Genomic DNA, 20,879 nt, shown 5'->3' on the forward strand with positions numbered 1-20,879 from the left:
TGGCGATGGAGATGTGTAATGTATCACAAAGCAAGACAAAGCAACTGTTTAAGCAAACTGTATTATGAACATGGTCATAAAACTCGATGGATTTATATTAAATAAGCTATTTGGGAGTTCTGATAAAGGAGAGTGTAAGCACACAAACACACGTGATACTTGTCCAAATTTTCCTATACTCCTACTGTGACAGGTCTAAGAGGTCAATAGTGGGGAATGCTGATCAAGCTCTTGCAAATTTGTGCCTTTGAAGAACTGCGGCTGTGGACCTCAGGCCAAACAAGTGGCTTCTCCTACTGTTATTGGGATCCTTAACATTTGCGGACTTGCTCTTCCTTGTCTACCCTTGGCCACTAATTTGTTTATGCCCCAAGGTGTCACTGAAAGGACACTCCTCCTCCTCCATCTGTTGATACAGCAAAAGTGCTGCTCCAGAGAGCCCGGAAGCAGAGAATTAAAGATCAGAAAAGGACCACGTAGCTTATAAAAAGGAATGTTGGCTTACCATGAAGGGTTCTTTTTCCCTGTGACTGGAGCTCATCAGATAGGGTTGTGCACTGAGTATGCTTGAGACAGGACTGGATCATGTGATGTTAATTTCCTGCCGCTGTAGGCACCATAGCCCCAGTTCCAGGACTGATGTGACAGCGTGGCATGATGTTGAAAGAGAGAGAGGCCTAGAGACAGGTAGGAGATAAACAACTAAGCCACAGTTAGGAAAGGCACAGGGGAGAAAAAACAACAAAGGGAATTGACCCTAATTCTGGGAACCGTGGGAATCTCACTCCACCCCAAAACGCAGGAAATAACCCCGTTTAATACTAGCTATATACATCTGGGCGGAACTGATGAGCTCCAGTCACAGGGGAAAAGAACCCTTCATGGTAAGCCAATGTTCCTTTTCCTCCTGTGATGGAGCTCATCAGATAGGGACATGCCCAAGCAGTATGAGAAGAGAACCGGTGGGAAGGATGTAGTTAGACTACTTGCTGCAGTACCCTATGGCCAAACACCACCTGTAGGGTGATGAAGGAAGATATTTTATGACGACGGATAAAGGAGACCCAGGTGGCCGCCTTGCAAATATCCAAAAGCGGTGTGTGTGCGCTGAAAAAGCTGCAGAGGTAGCAGCACTCCATGTCAAGTAAGTGGTGATCTCCCCAAGAGGGGAAAGAGTCATATGTTAAGGACATGCAGGCCTTGATCCACCTAGAGAGAGTTACCTTGGAGACCTTGTGCCCTAGGAGGCAGAGTGAGAGAACACCAATAGGAAGTCGGACTTGCAGAATTCCCTAGTACACCTGATATAAATGTTCAGAGCCTGACACACATTAAGTTTGTGCCACATCTTCTTCTTGTGATGTGATGGGCAGAAGGAGGGAAGGACCAGGTCTTGGGACTGATGGAAGGTAGAGTTGACCTTGGGTAGGAAGGGCAAGTCGAGTCTAAACCACAGAGTCAGGCTGGAAAAGACATAGGTCTTTACGGACAGAGAGAGAACAGAGCTCAGAGAGACTGCAGGCCAAGGTAATGGCCACTAGAAAAAGGACCTGGTAAGAAAGGATATTGAGGGAAACAGCCAATAGGGGTTCAAAGGGAGGCTGCATGGGTGCATTTATTAAGATTCCAAGAGGGAAAACGCTGTAGAGGGGATGGAACCAGGTTGGAAGCGCCTCTGAGAAATCTGTAGGTATGCTGATGAAGCGTGGCTGTGCCCGAGCCAGGGGCTGAGATCTTTAGAACAGAGGCCAGGACAGAAGCCTGGTTTTTCAATGTGTTTGGACGTAGTTGGAGATCCAACTCAGAAGGTAGGTAGGTGTGGATCTCGAGAACTCCAGCATGTAAGGTGTCCCTGTGTTCACTGCGAAACCATCGAGAAAACGCTGCCCAAGTTGTTTGATAGATTCTGTTGGTAGATGGCCTCCGGGATGTCAGAATCGTGTCCTGCACTGAGCAGGAGTAACCCTGAGCGGCTAGGTTTGTGGGCTCAACCTCCAGGCATACAGTTGCAACCATGTGGGGTCTGGATCAAGGAGGGAACCCTGAGAGAAAAGGTCCTTGCGGAAAGGGAGTTGCCATGGCCGCTGAACTGATAGGCTAAGGAGATCGGAAACCCATGGCCTCCAGGGCCAGTGCAGGGCCACCAGTATCAACTCTGCCTGCTCCAGGGCCATCTTTTTGGGGACTTTTGTGATGATGGCGTTAGAAGGAAAGGCATAAAGTAGAGACCTTGGCCTTGGACATGGGGCTATGAGGGCTTCCATCGCTTCTGCCTGGGGAGTCTAAAGTCTGGTGAAGAAGTGGGGAAGCAAGTGGTTGGCCGCTGACGCAAATAGGTCTACCTGAGAATACTTTGCTGATCTGACAAAAAACTTCTGGATTCAAAGCCCATTCAGCTGGATCTACCAACTGCCAGCTGAGCCAATCCGCCTGCTGGTTTTCCAAGCCACACAAGTGTTTGGCAATGACCGAGGCCAGATGAGATTCCACCCATTGGAACAGGAGATCGGCCTCCGCCATCAGAGACCTGGATCTCGTGCCACCCTGCCTGTTCACATGGGCCTTGGTGTGACATTGCCCATCTGTATCAATATGTGTTTTCCGTGTAGTGTATGGTACTACACATAGTAGATGGTTTTCCATGTAGTAGAAGTGGAGGAGTGCCAGCCTGGCTGCCTAGAGTTTGAGCCATTTTATAGATCTGCATGGTTTCTCCACAGACCAGCGACCCTGGGCTAGCTGACCAAGACAGTGGGCTCCCCATCCTGTTAGTCTGGTGTCTGTAGTGACCACAATCCTTGAGGGGTGCATAAGTGGCAGGCCTCTGAGGAGCACTGGGGAGAGCCACCACCAGAAGGACTGTCGGACCCTGGCAGGGAGGAGAATGTGTTTGTGGGTGGAGACCATTATCAGATCCTGGTGTTAACAGAAGTAGCCACTAGAGGAAGTGAGAGTGCCATCTGGACCATGGTATGCATTCCATGCATGCAATCATAGCCCCCAGAACTTGGGAGAGGAGCATAAGGTCCATGGAACGACAGTGGACATAGTTGGGAGACAATCTTGTCTCTCTTGTCCTGTGGAAGGAAGACAGAGTCCAGTGTCATGTTGAAGAGCACTTCAAGATGTTGAAGGGAGCGAGAAGGCTGAAGGTGGTTCTTTTCTACATTGATCATGAAGCCGTGGTCGCGCAGGAACTGGAGTGTGCAACTGACATCCTTCTGCACCTGTTTGAGAATGTGCACCCCCTGGAGGCACAGGTGAGCTATGACAACTACTATTACCTTGGTAAAAACTTTGGGGGCCGAGGAAAGGCCAATGGCAGTGCCCTGTACTGGTAATGTTTGGTGCCGTAAGAGAATCTTAGGAATCTCCTGTGTTCCTGAAAAATGTGCACATGGAGATAGTCTTCCAAGAAATCCACTGATTCCAGGTAGTTGTTCCAGCGAATAGCTTCCTTGATGGAAAGACTCGATCCTGAACTTTTTCTTTTTGATTAAGCAATTCAGGTGCTTGAGTTCCAAGACCGCCCTCCAAGGGCCATCCTTCTTTGGCACAAGAATCAAGAGCAAGTAGACACCTTGACATGATTGTGTCAAGGGAACTGGCTCTATCGCCCTTAACCAGAGAAGATGATAAATGGCCTGGGTCATCCGAAGATGTTTGTTGGGATTCCTGGAGTGGGGGTGAGATGAGGAATCAGTCAGGTGGTGTGGAGGTAAGATCAAGAGAGTAACCATTGGAGACCGTGTCGAGAACCCACTTGTCTTGAGTGGTGGGCATCCAAGTGGGTGTGAACTAGTCTCTGAAGCCTATGTTCCACTGTGATACTTTTAATGGGTTCTTTGCAGACAAAATCTCGGCATTTGGGCTGACTTAGACTCCACTGTTTTTGCAGTCTATTAAGGTGGTGTCCAGCAAACCCTCTTGCAGTATTTGATTGGATCAGTTTCAAGCTGTGATGCCTATGGACGTGGACAAGCTGCTTGGGGTGGTGTGGCTTACCACTTGTTCTCTGGATCCTTGCCCATCTTGGCTGCTTCTATCTAGCAGGGAAATTGTTGGAGCTGGCCTAGTTAATATCATTAACTCATCACTGAGGGAGGGTAGGATGCCTCCTTGTTTGAAGGAGGCAATGATTAGACCACTTCTGAAGAAGCCTCCCCAAGATCCTTCAGTGATGGATAGTTATAGGCCGGTCTCCAATCTCCCATGGTTGGGCAAGGTGACTGAGAGTAGTGACACTGGCTAACGAGCTCCAGGCAGTGTTGGAAGAAACTGATTATCTGGACCCATTTCAAACTGACTTTAGGTGCGGGCTATGGGGTGGAGACCGCCTTGGTCAGCCTGATGGATGACCTTTATCAGGGACACAACAAAGAGAGTAGACTGTTGGTTCTTCTGGATCTCTTGGTGGCGTTCAATGCCATCGACCACGGTATCCTTCTGGAATGCCTGGGAGAGTTGGGGATAGGAGAATTTGCTCTGCAGTGGTTCCGCTCCTATCTCTCGGGTAGATTCTAGGTGATGGAGTTTGGTGACAGTTGCTCTTTGAAATGGGACCCAAATCTATTTCTCCTTACCATCATCAGGAAATTGCATTCAGTCCCTAAATACCTGCCTATGAGCAGGAATGAGCTGGAAGAGCAATAACAAAATGAAGCTGAATCCACACAAGATGGAGGTGCTCATTGTGGGGGATCAGAATTTGAGGGATGGGTTAGATCTTCCTGTGATGGATGGGGTTACGCTCCCCCATAAGGAACAGGTACAGAGCTTGGGGATGCTCTTGGATCCAGGCATCAATTGGATATCTCAAGTGGAGGCTATGGCCAGGAGCGCTTTACATCAACTTCAGCTGATTCAACAGCTGTGTCCATTCCTTGTTGTGTCCATTCACTTACTATCCTAAAACTAGGCCAAAACTGCTCATTCACAGACCCGTATGCTCGAGCAAGACAGGACTGGAACTGGGGCTGTGGTGCCTACAGCAGCAGGAAATCAACATCACATGACCCAATCCTGTCTCTAGCACGCTCAGTGCACAACCCTATCTGATGAGCTCCAGCACAGGGACGAATGGCTATATTCTCCCTGCCCCCAACCACTACCGTCAACAGGAATGATTTGCATCTATTTTTTAATCAAGGCACTGAACAATATATGAGGGTTCCTAAATGGACAGGTCCTAACCTCGTCTCTCCTTGGTATCAAAGCTAGTACAAGAAACCCACAGCCTTGTGCTAGAGCTGCCCCATGTAGTAAGACACCAGGGCTACAGGCTAGACTTGTCCTCTAGGCAGTAAAAGGTTCCTGGGTATCTGAGCAGATCTGCCCAGCCTAGCTGAGCACTGGTTTTCCTCAACTGGAAGGGCCAGAAAGGCCTCCTGGTTAGGCTGGACAACAGCAGTCTTTAATCCAGCACTGACTCAACTCGCCTGGCTCCTGCTCAACAGACTTTTACCATTCAGTTCAGACACTTCCCATGAGGACAGACCACCCTTTCCCACCATCTCCCCTCCACTTTCCTGCCAGGGTCACTTTGCACTCACCCTTCGCTGTGTCCCCAGTCATTACGCACACACAAATGTTGATGCACAGGGTCAGGGACGTAGCCCTCATGACAGCTGCACTCACCTAGAAAAAGGAGAAAGGAAACTGGGCTACTTAACTCTCATTTCTAGTTCATTATTTAAGCCTTTCATATCAAACCCTTCCACACTGTATCCAAGGCACATGGTATCCATACCCCAACAATACCCTAAAAATAAGACCACATTATCACCCAAACTCCACCCAACTTAAAACCAACACACCCCCAGCAGAAAGATAAAAGACCAAGCAAAAACCCACACTTCCTTTCGCACAGACCCAATTTTGGATTCTGAGGCAAGCAGAGGGGATTTTGCCCATTGCTAATGTTTGAAGCCGAAGCAAAGGACAGTGATGAAAGTCTTTTTCCTTGGAAACTCCTAATCCCGCCTGATATGGGAAGAAGCATGGAGCCACAACCTATTCAGGGTGTGGCCGGATTAATAGGCACAACACGGAGATGGGATTTATTTTGGCCTTGCACATCAAACCCATTTAAGGAGGCAAAGAGAATATTTGAGCTGCACTCGTGCTGTGTGTGTCGCATGTGAATGTTAACATAGGAAAGACTAAGGAAGAGCAATCGAGTGCACCAGATTTGACATTTACATTAGAGGCCAATTTACGTGCAAACCACCTTCCACACCAACCCCTCTACACCAGTGCCTAAAATGCTGCCCGGAATCAAGATGACCGTAAGGGCAAGGGGTGCACAAGCGGTCAACTCTCATCTCCATTTTGCCTTTTGTTTTCTCGGCACTGTGGAGAAACATGGCACACTGCTCTTTGTCTGGCTCAGATTGATCCTCCCTTTCACAGAAATACATTTCCTCAAGCAAGCACTGGCAAAAATAAAAGATTAATTGGATTTGTGCGTCCAGGAGCTGTTAAAAGCCTTTGTTGATTTTTCTTCTCCTTTCCCCCTCAGCTGATGTTGTCAGTTGACAAAGCACCAAGCCAGGGCAACTTTTAAGCACAGTTTCCAGGAAGGAGGGAGCTGGACAAGGGTCTATTCGCTTATGCTCCTTCCTCTCCGAAACCAAATGCATATGCAAATCAACTCTTCCTACTTTCCAGAGACGATCATGATTTTCTGGTCCTGTCCCTGGTAAATCAGTGTCCCTGTATTATCTCTATTTTCTTTTGTGGCAGGGGTAAAATTCTGTTACTGTGAGTGGCTTCACCTACCATCATTCTTCAGGTTAAATCTCTTAGTGGGGAACAGATGCATCTTGTCTCTAGCACAGGTGTGAGAAAATGAGAGACCTGGGATCTGCTGGCAGGTCATGGGTGATCTTCAGCAGTTTGTCACAGCTCATTCCAATAATTTAACCAGGGAATTTTAGAGTTAGAAGGGACCTTGGAGGTCTTCTAGTCCAACCCCTTGCCCAGTGCAGGAATCTCAACAGCAACAAGCAAAACCATACATCCACAAAACATTTTGGTGACTGAAATGAAGAAAGCTCGAGCGAGATCCACACATGGATTTGAGCAGGGGGAAATGGTGGCACTGAAAAATTACTGAACTGAGCATGTGCTCAGAGGCCACATCCAAGCCACAATTTTGTATAAATGGATCCAGTTGGTAGAGGATCATGGAGCTCTAGTAAAAAAGTCAGACAGACAGACAGACACACACACACAAAGTCAATCCTGCAAACTCTAAATCTGCCCATCCCTGCTCTAGTGTCAATATAAATGCACATGGATGGATACAAAAGCACCCTACTACATCATACAGACACATTTTTCACACTCTGACAACTGAAGTATAACTTAAAATGGTGATAATAGATATAACTTTACAATTTTAGCTAAAAAAGCAAATGTCTCCCGGGCTTTTCAACTGGTGTGAGAGAAGCTTCTGCAGAACAAAGGACTCCATACAGAAGATGACGTAGGGCTTTCCAAACAGTAGGGCTCTGGCAGTGTTTCTTGGCATGAGAATTTGAGTGTTGTGTGCATGTCCCTCTTTTCACCTGGGAAATGTTGGAGTGTATGCAAACGCCCACCCTCTTGTCTGGCTTCTAGGGAAAAGGAGGAAGATACACGGGGCAGAAAGCCGCTTCCACCAGAAAGCTATACAGCCTGACAAACACACTCCTGTGATCACTGAGTTCTCAAAGAGACCTAAAAATGTCTCAGGGGGATTAAGGTAAGCAGCTTTCTTGGCAGAGGGAAATAAAATAGGGGTTCAGCTGGTGGATTCCCCCCCCCTTTTTTTTTAAGAGGAGAAGGGTGGGAAAAGATAGGCCTTTAAGGCAGGGAAGGAAGAAACAAGACAAGCTAATGATGTGCTAAATTGCAACTGCTCCTTCATAAAATATTCACCATCTTAAACATGTCTAATATTAAAGATTAAATGTCCCGGGATTTGTCCTAGCGACTCCAGAGGTCTGATTTATGATCTGCCAGAAGCTGCTAATTTTGTGATTCATGACGCAAGGTTTGGAAATGTTAACCTTTCCGATGGAAAAGCAGACAAGGGATCTGGGAAGAGATAAGTGAGCAAGGAGGAGCTGCCCTTTCCCAACGTGTGGAGGGAGGGCTGGGGTGGGTGGGGTGGGGGGGCCACATGCCACACTCGTTTGTCCAAGGGCCTGGCGCACCAATGGGAAACACCATCAATAAGCCGTCTTCTTCCACGAGTGCTTAGCATGCAAGTTCTCTCTGCCTGGGTCATTAATTCCTCACACTTATCCCATAACAAATATGTGTTCTGCAACCGAGCAGGATTTCACAGGGGTCGCGAAGCAAAGCAGCAGAGAATGAGGCTTTTGTTGTTGTTGTTGTCGCCTTGTCAGATAGAGGTCTCTTTTTGTGCTACAACCACCCCTCCAACGCATACATAAACAAGGAGCAGGAGTTGCCCTGCATTGTTACTCATGTTGCATTCTGAGGTACACAATGGGCTAGCAAGGAATCCCCATGACCCTGACGATGCTGCCAAAAGCAAGATGGCCTTCAGCACAGATTCCAATTGCTTTTACAGACCCTATTTAGATTTAGTTCGCATATAGTACTCACAGAAGTCTGTGGTCCGAATGCTTTTGGGGGGGGTGTGTGATTCTTTTATTTATGGCCCCTCCCACCCACAGGTCCTCAGAGGAAGTAATAACTTTTATGACAAAAACATCAACATAACTTAAGACCTTCTCCAGGCATGATGTCCTATAATGAAGAGGCATTAAGCAGGATCAGAGCTCAGCTTTCCTCCTCCTTTGGTTTTCACCTGTCTGGCAGGCATGCACACATAAGGAAGGGCTCATCTCAACAGCACAATAAGCAGGTTATCTCCAGCTGTACCGTGCATGTGTGCACGCACACAGCCCAGCCCAACAACTCTTTGCACTGTCCTGGAAACCTTATCCCCACTCCTAGTTTCAAACAAGAAATTTAACAAAAAACCCACCACCCTCTCAAATTGATTAACCAGCACTGAGCAAGCACATTATCAAATGTATGCAAATCTCCCTACTTTACATAACACAACCTAATTTTAAAATATTGGTTTTCTGCTATCTGTTTTTTTATCTCCAATTAGGAAGAGAGAGAGAGAGAGAGAGAGAGAATGCAGCCTTGTTACTGAACTCCTGAAAATGACTCACCACACCCAAAATATGCTCACCCATTCTGTGTGTGCGTGTCTTCTTATTGAAAAAACAAAACCATGTTATCCCCATAGTAGCAGCTGCGAAACAGCACCTGGAATCAGCTGGTTGCCCATGATGAGACAGGAAGTCACTCTGGTTATTTTTCCTGCCTCATTATAGACTAAGACAACTGAGGATCATCAGGAGCTAGCTGTCCCATATCTCGGTTGCACTTCTAGGTGCTGTTTCAAGTTACAACACAGAGAATTCCTACAGCACTTTCAAGGGATCAGGACTCCTCACATTTACTATGCAGTCCTTACAACAGCCCTATACGGTAGGCAATATAACATAAGGTGGGAGCCTGGGCATGTGTGGCACCCACTCAAGACCACCAGTAGTCTTTTCATAGCAGAGGGGGTCAGGGAATCAGTGGAGGAGTCTGGTGAAGGTAACAGCAGGGATCCAAGCAGGCAAAGGGACAGGATCCCAAATGCATCTGTGGGCAAGATCACTGGGCAGGAACAGGCTGGATACAGGGCATCCACAAGCAGCAAGCTGTGAACTCAAGCCAGCTGAGGGCTTAAATACTCCCGCCATCAGAATGAACTCATCTTCAGGAACTGTTGGGGCTTAAAGGCAATGAGCTCTGTTGCTGAAGTGCTGACTTGGCTGAGCCTCCTGAATTTCCAGGAAGTGTGAGGGAAAATCCTCAAAGGAGGATGTCAAGACTACCTAGTGCAGGATCCTAGAGCAGGCCCCTTCATCTTCCGAGGATGATTCCTGGACCCACTTTTACCCATCCTCTGCATTCTCGGCCCCCTGCAGTCACTTCACCACCATGCTGTTCCAGTTAGTTTCCAGTTAGGAGCAATAGATGTCCTGAATAGATGTTTTGATTGAAGCACTGTTGATTGATTTGTTTAATTTATTTGGGCACTAGTTTAACTGATGTTACTTTCTTTCTTTTAACGATTGCCTTAGCATTGGTCAGATAGGGACAGAACATCTATTTATGCTTCCCCTTTCGAAATATTTCACAAATGATGGGGCTGCTCTTAATGACTCAACAAATCCACTTAAGGAGATTTTCCTGACTGGATTTAGAAGATTAGAAATACATACAGATAATAATAAAATTGATTCTTTAAATATAGTGTTGACAAATATTAACATTAGTAGCAAAGTGCATTGCTTTGAGAATCAGATAAACATACTAGAAAAACCACCAAAGAAATGAGTCTTTAGAAAAGTTGAACTTGAGGGCAACACTATAAAGTTGGGAACCTCTGATGAATAAGTTGATGGAGCTATTTAAGGATCTGTACAGAAATTGGTGTACTAGTTTTAATTTAATTGTAGTGTGCCTGACATGAATAAGCTTGAAAGTAAATAATTACTGTACATGGACACAGACCAGGATAGGCCTGAAACTGGATTCAGACCAGTCTAAATGTGCTGCTTCTGATCAAAACCTAATACATACTTTATTTAGGTTTCAGGACAATGAGCTTAAACTGGCTTCAAATTCATTTTACTATAAATTTGAACGAATAATTAACCCTATTCAACCCTTACTGAAGTATTTATTTATTTAATTAATCTTTTAAAAACTTTGTATATCCCGCGCTTCCTCCAAGGAGCCCAGAGCGGTGTACTACATACTTCGGTTTCTTCTCACAACAACCCTGTGAAGAAGGTTAGGCTGAGAGAGAAGTGACTGGCCCAGAGTCACCCAGCTAGTCTCATGGCTGAATGGGGATTTGAACTCGGGTCTCCCCGGTCCTAGTCTTCCTTTGAACATACAGACTATTTATTTAATACATTTCTGCTGTACCTTTCATACAATGTCCTCTACCTGGATTCTTTAAAGGGGGGGCATTCAAAACAGGGGTGCTGGCAAGCATCCCTCTTCAAATTACAGCAAGCAGAAGCACATCTCCTGCCACAATTCTGCAGTTCTCTGTCTCAGCCAGGGGTGGGGGGGTCGGGGGGGGCAGAGTATAAGGGTTATGGCAAAGCTGGCAGCTGAGCACATTTACCTGCCAAAAATGCTGGGGCTTGACCTTGAGCATCATCTCCTGGTGAAAATAGGCTCTTCTCTCTTTGCTAGAGCCATCTACATGCTCCCCCTTTCCCCAAAGAGAGTCCCCAGGCTCTTAGGGGATAGGCAGGGAACGCTGGTCAGCCACTGTGCCCCTGGAATGTTACAGTCAAAAGCCCAGAGAAACCCCTCAAGGTTTCTGAGTGTCCCACAGTTATGCTCCGGGGATGCAACTGATCATCAGAGAGCGCAGAAGGCTGTTTGCACATACTTAAAACAAATCAAATAAAACAAGCAACTCATAAACAAACGAGTACAAACCAAAGGCAGGAGAGGTAGAAGAATACAGACTTGAACAGATCTGAAAACTAAGCTTTGCTAAACACACAAAAAAACTAAACAGTCTTCTGATGGTAACTAATTGACAATAATATATGCCAGACAAATGTTTCTGGAAGGGCATTCTGGTGTTAGAATGCCACTGCCAGAAAGGCCCCCACCATCAGTAACCCATCATCAAACTTCTGAAAATGCATATATAAGGCAGGCAGCCCTTCCCCCAGTTAAAATCCAGCATTGCTGTTCTTCACAGCAGGAGGCTATTATAGGATGGGGACTTCTATTCAAGTTCTGCTGGGTTTTTTTCCCTTTGAAAGGGGCAAGCTATTTACATTAGAACCTTTAAAGAAGGTCAGGTTTGATTAAGCAGTCTGCAGCTTCAGGAGATAAAAGAATAAAATGATTCCATCTTCTATTTCATTTCAAAAGCCATTTTATGTTTCATGGACAATTATATTGTTTCAGTTTGTGTGTCTGATTACCATGGTTTCTTTACTGGATAATTAATGGCCATGTCAATTATCTTAACTTTCTGTGAACAACTTTTGTTCTTGATTGCCTATCATGCATTAATCACTTTTTTTAAAAAAAGACAACAGAAAGTAATAGTTGCTTGTTCAAAATCCACCCCCTACTACTGTTTCCGTCCTTCAGCCTAATGTGCTGTCTCAGCACAGACATTTGGATGCTGGTTTCATGGCCAAGATCACTTGTTTCTTTCTGAAGAATGCAGCGGAGTTCAAATTCGTCTGATCAGCTCTGAAATGGTCCTGTCCTGAGAGCTGTCCAAGGTCTGAGTCATTCCTGGTCCTTGTCTCAGAAGAGATTCTGGCAGCAACTGGAGGAGGACTCTCACTTTGCTAAGCTACAACATCGAAAGCACTTGTTGGGATGCATTACGCAGTTCCTAGGGCTGACTCCCATGTTCACTTCTGATGTGATGCATAGGAAGCTGCCATATACTGAGTCAGACCATTGGTCTATCTAGCTCAGTATTGTCTTCACAGACTGGCAGCGGCTTCTCCGAGGTGGCAGGCAGGAGTCTCTCTCAGCCCTATCTTGTAAGGTTATGTGCAAAAAGACAAGAGTATCTCTTCTAAACTTATCTCTTAGTATCTAAACTTATCTCTTAGTATCTCTTCTAAACTGCTTAGCTAATGGGACAAGTCCTGCTGGCTACCACAAGACCAGTTCTCCAGACATGAGAAGGCTTGACCCCAACAATTTTAATGTGGTGAACCTGTCTGATAAGCAGGGCCCAAATATGGTTGACAGCTGTTATTTACTGAGGCAGTGAGCCTGTGAGCTTTCCTACTTTTCCCTTTGAGGTGGTAAATACCAGCTGTCATCATGTGAGAAAGCACTCATAAGAATGATTCACCCCCATGGAACTGACAAGATACAATCTTCCTATGATGTCTATGATGTGCAAGCAAATGCAGGGAGCATGGGAATTGGGGTGTCCGAGGGTCATACGAAAGCACAGTTTAACTCTGATGGAGGCAGCATGCAAAACAGTTTCCATGCAGGTAAATTAAACCACACAGTTAAGAGGATTCAATACCAATTAGTTTACCCCTACGTGCACAACGTCTACGCTGCAGAGGTGTTTTTTCTTACTGGTCCAGTGGCTCGCGGTAAAACCTATTTACTGAGTTTCTGTGCTGCCTCCCAAGATTAAAATCAAGGTGACTTTTCTTTCCCCCTCTAGACCTCCTAGATATGAGCCAGCCTTGGAAATGCAACTGCATTATGTATTCTCACATTTAAGAAACCACAAGACCAACTGCTTTCTCACAGACTATTAGCTTTTCCCCTCAATCTCTTGGCCAAACACATCCTAGTGCGACAGGAGTATTTTATGACAATTGGCTCCTAATGAGGGCTGCTTCTCTTTCCTACCCTCTCTCACAGCATGAAGAGGAATCAAGTGTATGAGCTCTGGATGGAATATGAGGCCATGATAATATGCAATTCAGTTTAAAAGATGAGGAATTTCCACTCCACCACCACACACACAACATGGCTGACCATGGGGGAGCTCCCCCTCCCTTGCAGAAGGCCCACCCACACTCCCTTTCTTGAAGGCACAGTAAGCAAGATAGGACAGGATCCTCTTCACACTAAGATAAGATCAAGAGTAACAGCACTAGCTGCATTCTATATTAGCAATGATGGGGAAAGAATCTCCAATTTGGTTGCCAGTGATGCCCAGATCTATCTATTGCCCTTCTCTTTGTACAAGGAAGAGGTGGAGACATTGAAAACTGCTTGTTCGGTGTTGCCAGAGATTCTCCCCTCCCTCTAGCACAGGGATTCATTATGGGCCTCCTCGAGTCGAGACAATAGCTACTCAAGCCTCCACAAACAGGAGACAAAATGCTGAGCTTGAAACATCCCCTCACGTTCTCTGTTTCAAGGAAGGGGATCAAGCGGAAGGGCAGGGGCAAGGGTCAGACTGGGCCAACCATGAGGATGTTTGTGCCAAAGTGGGAGGGGAGCTCAGGCAGAGATGGCCGGAGTAATGCTCTATTGATCCAGCTCTAGCAGTCAATACAAGAGCTGGCCCACTTCCACATCTGCTCGAGGCATCCTGGACAAGCAGCCATTGCAGTATTCTGAAATAAGCATGTCATGTTCTGCAACATCTCTGATCCTCTTCCAACCTGAATGGAGGCTCCTTTACCTCAGAGGTTCCTTTAGTTTGTCTTCAGGGCATGCAGCCACAGTTTCCCAGGTCTTCCGATTAAACTCTCCCCATCCTACTTAGCTAGCACTACAAACAGCTTTTGTAGGCAATGCCAAAGGCCCATCTCCACGCCATCAAGTGAAGAGACTACACAGGATCACCCGGACCATAGGGGAATATGAAACTGCCCATCCAGCCTCATACCTACACAGAGCGGCAGCTGCTGCTCTCCAGGGTTTCAGGCAGGGGTCAAACCAAGAGATGCCAGGGACTTCCAGAAACTTTAACAAAATGTTTCCTGATCGCTATGAGCACACAAGCCAAACTTATAAATGATTAGCTACAACCATTCTAGGTCTCTCACTGTATACCCAGATCTTCGGTACCTTGTATACTCACATTTTTGTATAATGTGTTTATATGAGAGTCTTCATCTGCAATACTATAAAATGTTCTATTTACCAAACTCCGTTGACTGGTTTAATAAACTTGATTGATGGATGGAATTTGGGACTTTCTACATGCAAAACAGGTGTTCTGACATGGCGCCGTATAAAGCACTATCAAAGAAATATTCAAAGAAATATTGGAATTTTCCCATGCAGCTTCTCAGTTTGATATTTTACACACACACACCTGCAGCTCTCGGGAAAAGGAGTGAGGGAATAACTATCAAAAGCAATATAGATTCATATGAACAGTCCTGCTGGATCAGGCCCAAGGCCCATCTAGTCCAGCATCCCGTTTCACATAGTGGCCCACTAGATGCTTCTGGGAGCCCACAGGCAAGAGCTGAAGGCATGCCCTCTCTCCTGCTGTTGCTCCCCTGCAACTGGTATTTAGAGGCATCTTGCCTCTGAGGCTGGAGGTAGCCTATAGTCACCAGACTAGCAGCCAGACCTGCTCTCTGTGAATTTAAGCTCCTTTTCAAGCCATCCAAGTTAGTGGCCATCATCACATCCCATGGCAAACAATTCAATAGATTATATGCTCTGTGGAAAAGTACTTCCTTTGGACAATCCTAGATTTCCCAACCTTCCGTTTCAAGAGATGACCCCTAGTTCTAGAATTGTGAGAGAAGGAGAAAAAATTATTTCTGTCCACAATCTCTACTCCATGCATAATTGTATACACCTCAATCATGTCTCCCCATAGTCACCTCTTTTCCAAACTAAAGAGCACCAGATGCTGTAGCCTTGCCTCATAAGGAAGGTGCTCCTTTCAACAACTTTCAACAACAACTTTCAACAAGCTGTCCACCATTACCCCAAGATCTCTCTCCTGGTCATTCACTGACAGCTCAGATCCCCATCAGTGTATATGTGAAGTTGGGGTTTTTTGCCCCAATGTGCATCACTTTACACTTGCTTACACAGAATCACATTTGCCATTTTGTCACCCACTCACCCAGTTTGGAGATATCCTTTTGGAGCTCCTCACAATCTGTTTTGATTTCACTACCCTAAATAGTTTAGTGTCATCTGCAAATCAGGCTACTTTGCTGCTTATCCCAACTTCTAGATAATTTATGAACAAGTTAAAGAGCACTGCTCCCAGTACAGATCCCTAGTGGACCCCCACTTCTTTCTTCTTTCCATTGTGAAAACTGTCCATTTATTTCCTTACCTTCTTCCTGTCGTTCAACCAGTTTGAACTTGTCCCCTTACCCCATGACTGCTAAGTTTACTCAAGAGCCTTTGGTGGGGAACTTTGTCAAAAGCTTTTAGGAAGTCCAAGTATACTGTGTCAACTGGATCAACTTTATCCACATGCCTGCTGACATTCTCAAAGAACTCCAAAAGGTTAGGGAGGCAAGGTCTGTTCTTCTATATGTTTAACAATTTTGTCCTTAAGTATGCTTTCCATCAATTTAACCGACACAGAAGTTAAGCTAATCGACCTGTAGTTTCCTGGATTCCCCCTGGATCCCTTTTTGAAAATCAAGAGTTACAATAGTTACTTTCCAGTCCTCTGTAGTGCAGACATGTCCTCTGAATGCAGCAAGACCATTCTAGAGTCATCCTCTCTCTGTCTCCGTCTCTGTCTCCCTCCCTCATACACACACACACACACACACACACACACACACACACACACACACACACACTGTACAACATTAATTTCCCCAAACAGAGGGAGTAACTGGCCACTCGTGTCTAAAACAATTCTTCTGAATACTGACTCCTGGCCTTTGTTTTGCTTGTCATCCAGCTCTCCAAAGCAAGCTATGCTTCTGTGTTTCAGTATGCAAGCTGACCCAACCCATGAACCAGAATGCTGCTAGCAGTCCCCAATGACAGTTGCATGGCCAAAAGAGCAGTGGTAAACAAACAAATGTGACTTGTACTCGGTATCTGCACAATTGCTTGCCTAAAATAATGAAGCCATGCGAGCCTCCAACTTCAGTAAACATCCGAAGAAAACTACAAATTGATTGATCCTCTCCTGAGAGCCACTGGCTGAATGCAGAGGAACAATTACTTAATACAGTGTCTGAAGACAGCTTTAAATCATGGTGCCTCTGACAGGGCCTTGTGGTGTCTTGCAATGCTCCTATGATGACGCACCATGCAGCATAGCAGTCAGTAGGAATGTGGCACATATGGGGCACAACACTATGTTCACTTTGGGCCATGATTTCAGGAGGAGCCAGACTGCATCTGAACCCAAAGAACTGCAGGTTTAAACACACAACTTTCTGGAAAGAGCCTAACTCAGGCATCAGTTCTGTTTGGCCATAAGAACCTACAAGCAGCCCTGCTGGGTCAGACCAAAGGTCCATCTCATACAGCTTCTTGCTTCTCACAATGGCCAACCAGCTGCTCCTGGGAAGCCCACATCCTGCCTCTAAACATGGAGATTCTCTTTAGCTTTCATGGCTAACCAGAAGAGAGGGGATAGGTGTAATCCCACAACCTTTTTAAGAACATAAAAGCAGTCCTGCTAGATCTGACTGAGGACCATAGGCTATATAGGAGGCTGCCTTCTAGAGTCAGATCCTTGGTCCATCTAGCTCAGGCTGAAAGTGACCCTCTAGAGTTCCAGATGGGTATTTTCTTAGCCGTGCCTGGAGATGCTAGGGATTGAACCTGGGACCATCTATCCATAAGTAAATGTTCTCCCACTGAGCTACTCCCCATCCCTGTCGGATCCATCTAGTCCAATATCCTGCTGGCAACAGTCAACCAGATGCCTCCGGAAAGCCCACATGAAGCAAAGGGCTTGAAGACAATAGTCCTGCTCTGTTGTTCTCCCCCACAGGCAACCATCAGTTCCATTTAGCTATCATGGCTAATAGACAATGGCAGACCACTCCTCCATGAATCAGTCTAATCCCCTCTAAACAAAACCCTTGCACATTCTTGTGGCAGTAAGTTCCTTAAGACATGTGTGGAATGTGCCAAGTACTTTCTCTTCTCTGCCCTGAATCTACTGCCAATCAACATCACTGGATAACCCTAAATTCTAGTATTATAGAAGAAAGAGAAGAACTCTGGGGTCCTACTCAGCAATCCCACTTTAACCAAGTAGTGTAGGAAGGCATCCACCCAAGTCATCTTGCATTATGCTATTTTAAGCCATTTCTGTGGGCTCATTTCCTGTAATCAGCTACACTAATTTCAAGATTTGTCTTTAAAAGGACTCTTCTTCCAGCTACATTATACAAAAGGATGGTTTTACATCACCCTGAAGCTAAGGCCTGCATGCCAAAACAAGGTCAACAACTTGTGTTGGCGTGAGTTGCCCAGAGAACTATTTGTTATGGGGTGGCTAACAAATATAATGGGGGGGGCAACTTTAGCAAGGGCAAACAATGTGTCCCAGGCCTTAACACAGTTCTTTGCTATGGATGGGGTTTATGGAGAGGAGAGAGGGAAATGTACAAATTTCCCTGAACAAACTCAGTGGTAGAAGTTGGAGGTGGGGTGGAGAGAGGATGTAATTCTTGCCAGCAAGATGAAAGCACAGATTGGCTAGGGCACGAGCCGGTCCATATACACAAAATAATAAGGTTATAAGAAGACCGGTGGGAGAACAGATAATACTCCTTCAGACTTTAAAATGTCCCTCCACATAAAACCATCCCACCAGAAGCAACAATAGCCAAGTAGAAATGTTCAAGCCACCCCTCTGCCTGCTCTGCTAGTTGTCACTTTGAGATCCCCACCTGCCATCTAGAACGGTCTGGTTAGTTTTCTCATTTGGTCGCATAAGTGTGCTTTACTCCTGCAAAATTTCACATGGGAGCGTAAATGCCGTTAAAACAAAAACGAAAGGTGGGGGAGAAACTTCTCACACCTGCACACTACCCTCAGCCTTCAGAGTTACCTTTACCACTCAATTCCGCCAACAGTTTAAACTGGCTTGGAAAGAAACATCCTATTTTGGGGTAATGGACCTAAGGCAGGGCAAATCCTGTTTCCAGGGCACAGTCCCTGGAAACAATAGGTCTGGTCAGTTCTTGGATTGAAGACTCTCTGAGAATCCCCCCTATGCCATTTTGAATTCCACATTGGAAGCAAGGTGGGAAATAATGAGCAGGGGGCAGGGAGAGAATCCACACAAGCTGATCTCTAACTAGCTTAATAACAGCAGGAGACTTTTTAAAAAAACAACTGGGAAGACTGCACCCTCTGCAGTGCAGCAGAGATGTATTTCAAACCAAAGGTTAAGCCTATCAGAATCCAAACCTCCAACAGTGCCAGCTCCCGTACTTCAGTGCCAAGATTCAAACGTGTTGATGAGCAGAGAGTGCAAAGGCTGGAAATAATTAGCAGGGCCTTTGTAGAGAGGACAGGGCATGGCAAGATCATACTGCAGCCCCTGCCAGGTGACATCTCACCTTCCAAAGGGAAATTCAACGTCAAGGAAGAAAGGTATAAAAGGGGGGAAATCCTGGGAGATCACGGAGCCATCGACATCAAGGGGAAACTGATCCTTGGGCGACACAAAGTTTCCTTCAGAGTAGATAGCATGGGGGGCTATATTGGATAATTGCGTCGGTGAAAGTCACCCAAGGTGAGTTAACAGCCCCCATTTCAACCTCTTGCTATGAAGCTCTTTGTAACTAGGAATCAGAGAACTGGAAGGGACCTTAGAGGCCTTCTAGACTAATCCCTCGCAGAGCGCAGGAATCTGCTCCAGCACCCCTAATCGGTAGCCATCCAGCCTCTGTTTGAAAAATTCTAGCCAAGGAGAGACCACCACTTCATGAGGCAGACTGTTCCACAGCCTAACAATTAGGAAACTCCTCCTAATGGCAAACCTGAATCTGCTTCCTTGCTATTTCAACCAAGTGTTTCTAGCCCTACTATCAGGAGCAACCGAAAGCAAGTCTGCTCCTTCTGTTATGCAACAGGCCTGCAGGTACTTTAAGATGGATATCATATCCCCATTACTATTTTATTTGCTAGACTCCTCACCTTCTCTTTGAACTTCTTCATGTTTCTGTCTTATGTTTGTTTTTAACATGAAAAAGTATCCAAGGTTCGCCTCAAGTCAATTTCATTTCCAGCTTTAAACCAATCAACCAAACATGCGTACACTTTATTTTTTTCATGGTCAACAGACCAGAATTAAAACATAGAAAAATAATCAATTAATCACCTACAGCAGACAAATAAAAAAACCAGCAGAACAGTAACCAAATAACCCAAAGACGACGCAAGACTCAATGACTCAAAAACAAGGAAGCTTCCATTTATCAGCTGCCTCCTTGTCTTGTCTGTCATGGACAAAAAACTGTGTCACAGCTAGAGTAAAAGCTGAATCAAAACACCTTCAGTTATTTTCCAATGTGAATAGAACCGAGAGCGCTGTCCTCTTTCCTCAAGCTGCTCACTAAAATTGACATTTAACAAAAACAAAAGCAAAAAGCAAAAACACCCTTAACCAGATGAAATTGCAAAGGGAAAAGGGCAGGAGCGGAAGGATCTGTGCATGGTGTACTGGCCCATAGGTTTCACCTGACCGTTATGATGGTTCACACAGCAGCAGCTAGTCCAAGTTAAATATCAACACAAATGAAACCACGGCAAGAAAAACAAAACAAAGCCGTCCAAGGAGATCTAGCTATGAGCCAGTTAACAGAGCCCACGATGCAAACTTCGTCCTCATGACAGAAAACAAAAGGCAGATAATTATCAGCCTGAAAGGTAACACATGACTTCAGTTAGCTCTGAACATGATGAAGAATCCACAGGGTCCCAAAGCTTGCATCTTGGTAATAATTAGCTGTACTGTTTGTTTGTTTTTCGTTTCGGGGTTGTTTTCCCTCCCTCTCTCCCTCCCTCATTCAGGGGGACCAAAACAGCCGCAAACACCTTCTCCTGCCTTTCTCCTTCACTAGGCCCTGGGCACAGGGCATAAAAGCATCACCCCACAGCCTACTTACCAGTTTCCTGGTCACACAGCTGCTCACAAGCATCTGTGGTCCTCTGCCCACACAGATCTCTCACCCAAGGAGAAGTGGCATTGATTTGGTAATAGAGGGAGAGCTTCGCAGGGTTCAGCCAGTCCGAGATGTCCAGGTAGCTTCCTTCGCTCACGACAAAGCTGCTGCCTGCAGATCGGAGCCGAAGCCACAGGAGGGAAATGGAACAGGAGAGGAAACGTCAGTTCA

General features: G+C 45.8%; 1 protein-coding gene across 10 annotated transcripts in view; it reads right to left on the minus strand.

Annotated features, from left to right (window-relative positions):
- ASTN2 (astrotactin 2) overlaps nucleotides 1-20,879 on the minus strand; it is a 582,654-nt gene that overhangs the window by 256,268 nt on the left and 305,507 nt on the right. For all 10 annotated transcript variants that reach the window (XR_008312700.1, XR_008312701.1, XM_053281796.1 and 7 more), the window contains 2 exons: nucleotides 20,652-20,819; nucleotides 5,553-5,637 (listed from right to left, as the gene is read on the minus strand). Coding sequence is in view for 8 of the 10 variants with exons in the window: in XM_053281796.1 (XP_053137771.1) it covers nucleotides 5,553-5,637; nucleotides 20,652-20,819 (253 nt within the window). In the remaining 2 variants the exon portion in view is untranslated. The remainder of the gene's footprint in view (nucleotides 1-5,552; nucleotides 5,638-20,651; nucleotides 20,820-20,879) is intronic.

Source organism: Hemicordylus capensis, chromosome 17 (assembly GCF_027244095.1).
Source record: "Hemicordylus capensis ecotype Gifberg chromosome 17, rHemCap1.1.pri, whole genome shotgun sequence".
Classification (NCBI taxonomy): domain Eukaryota; kingdom Metazoa; phylum Chordata; class Lepidosauria; order Squamata; family Cordylidae; genus Hemicordylus; species Hemicordylus capensis.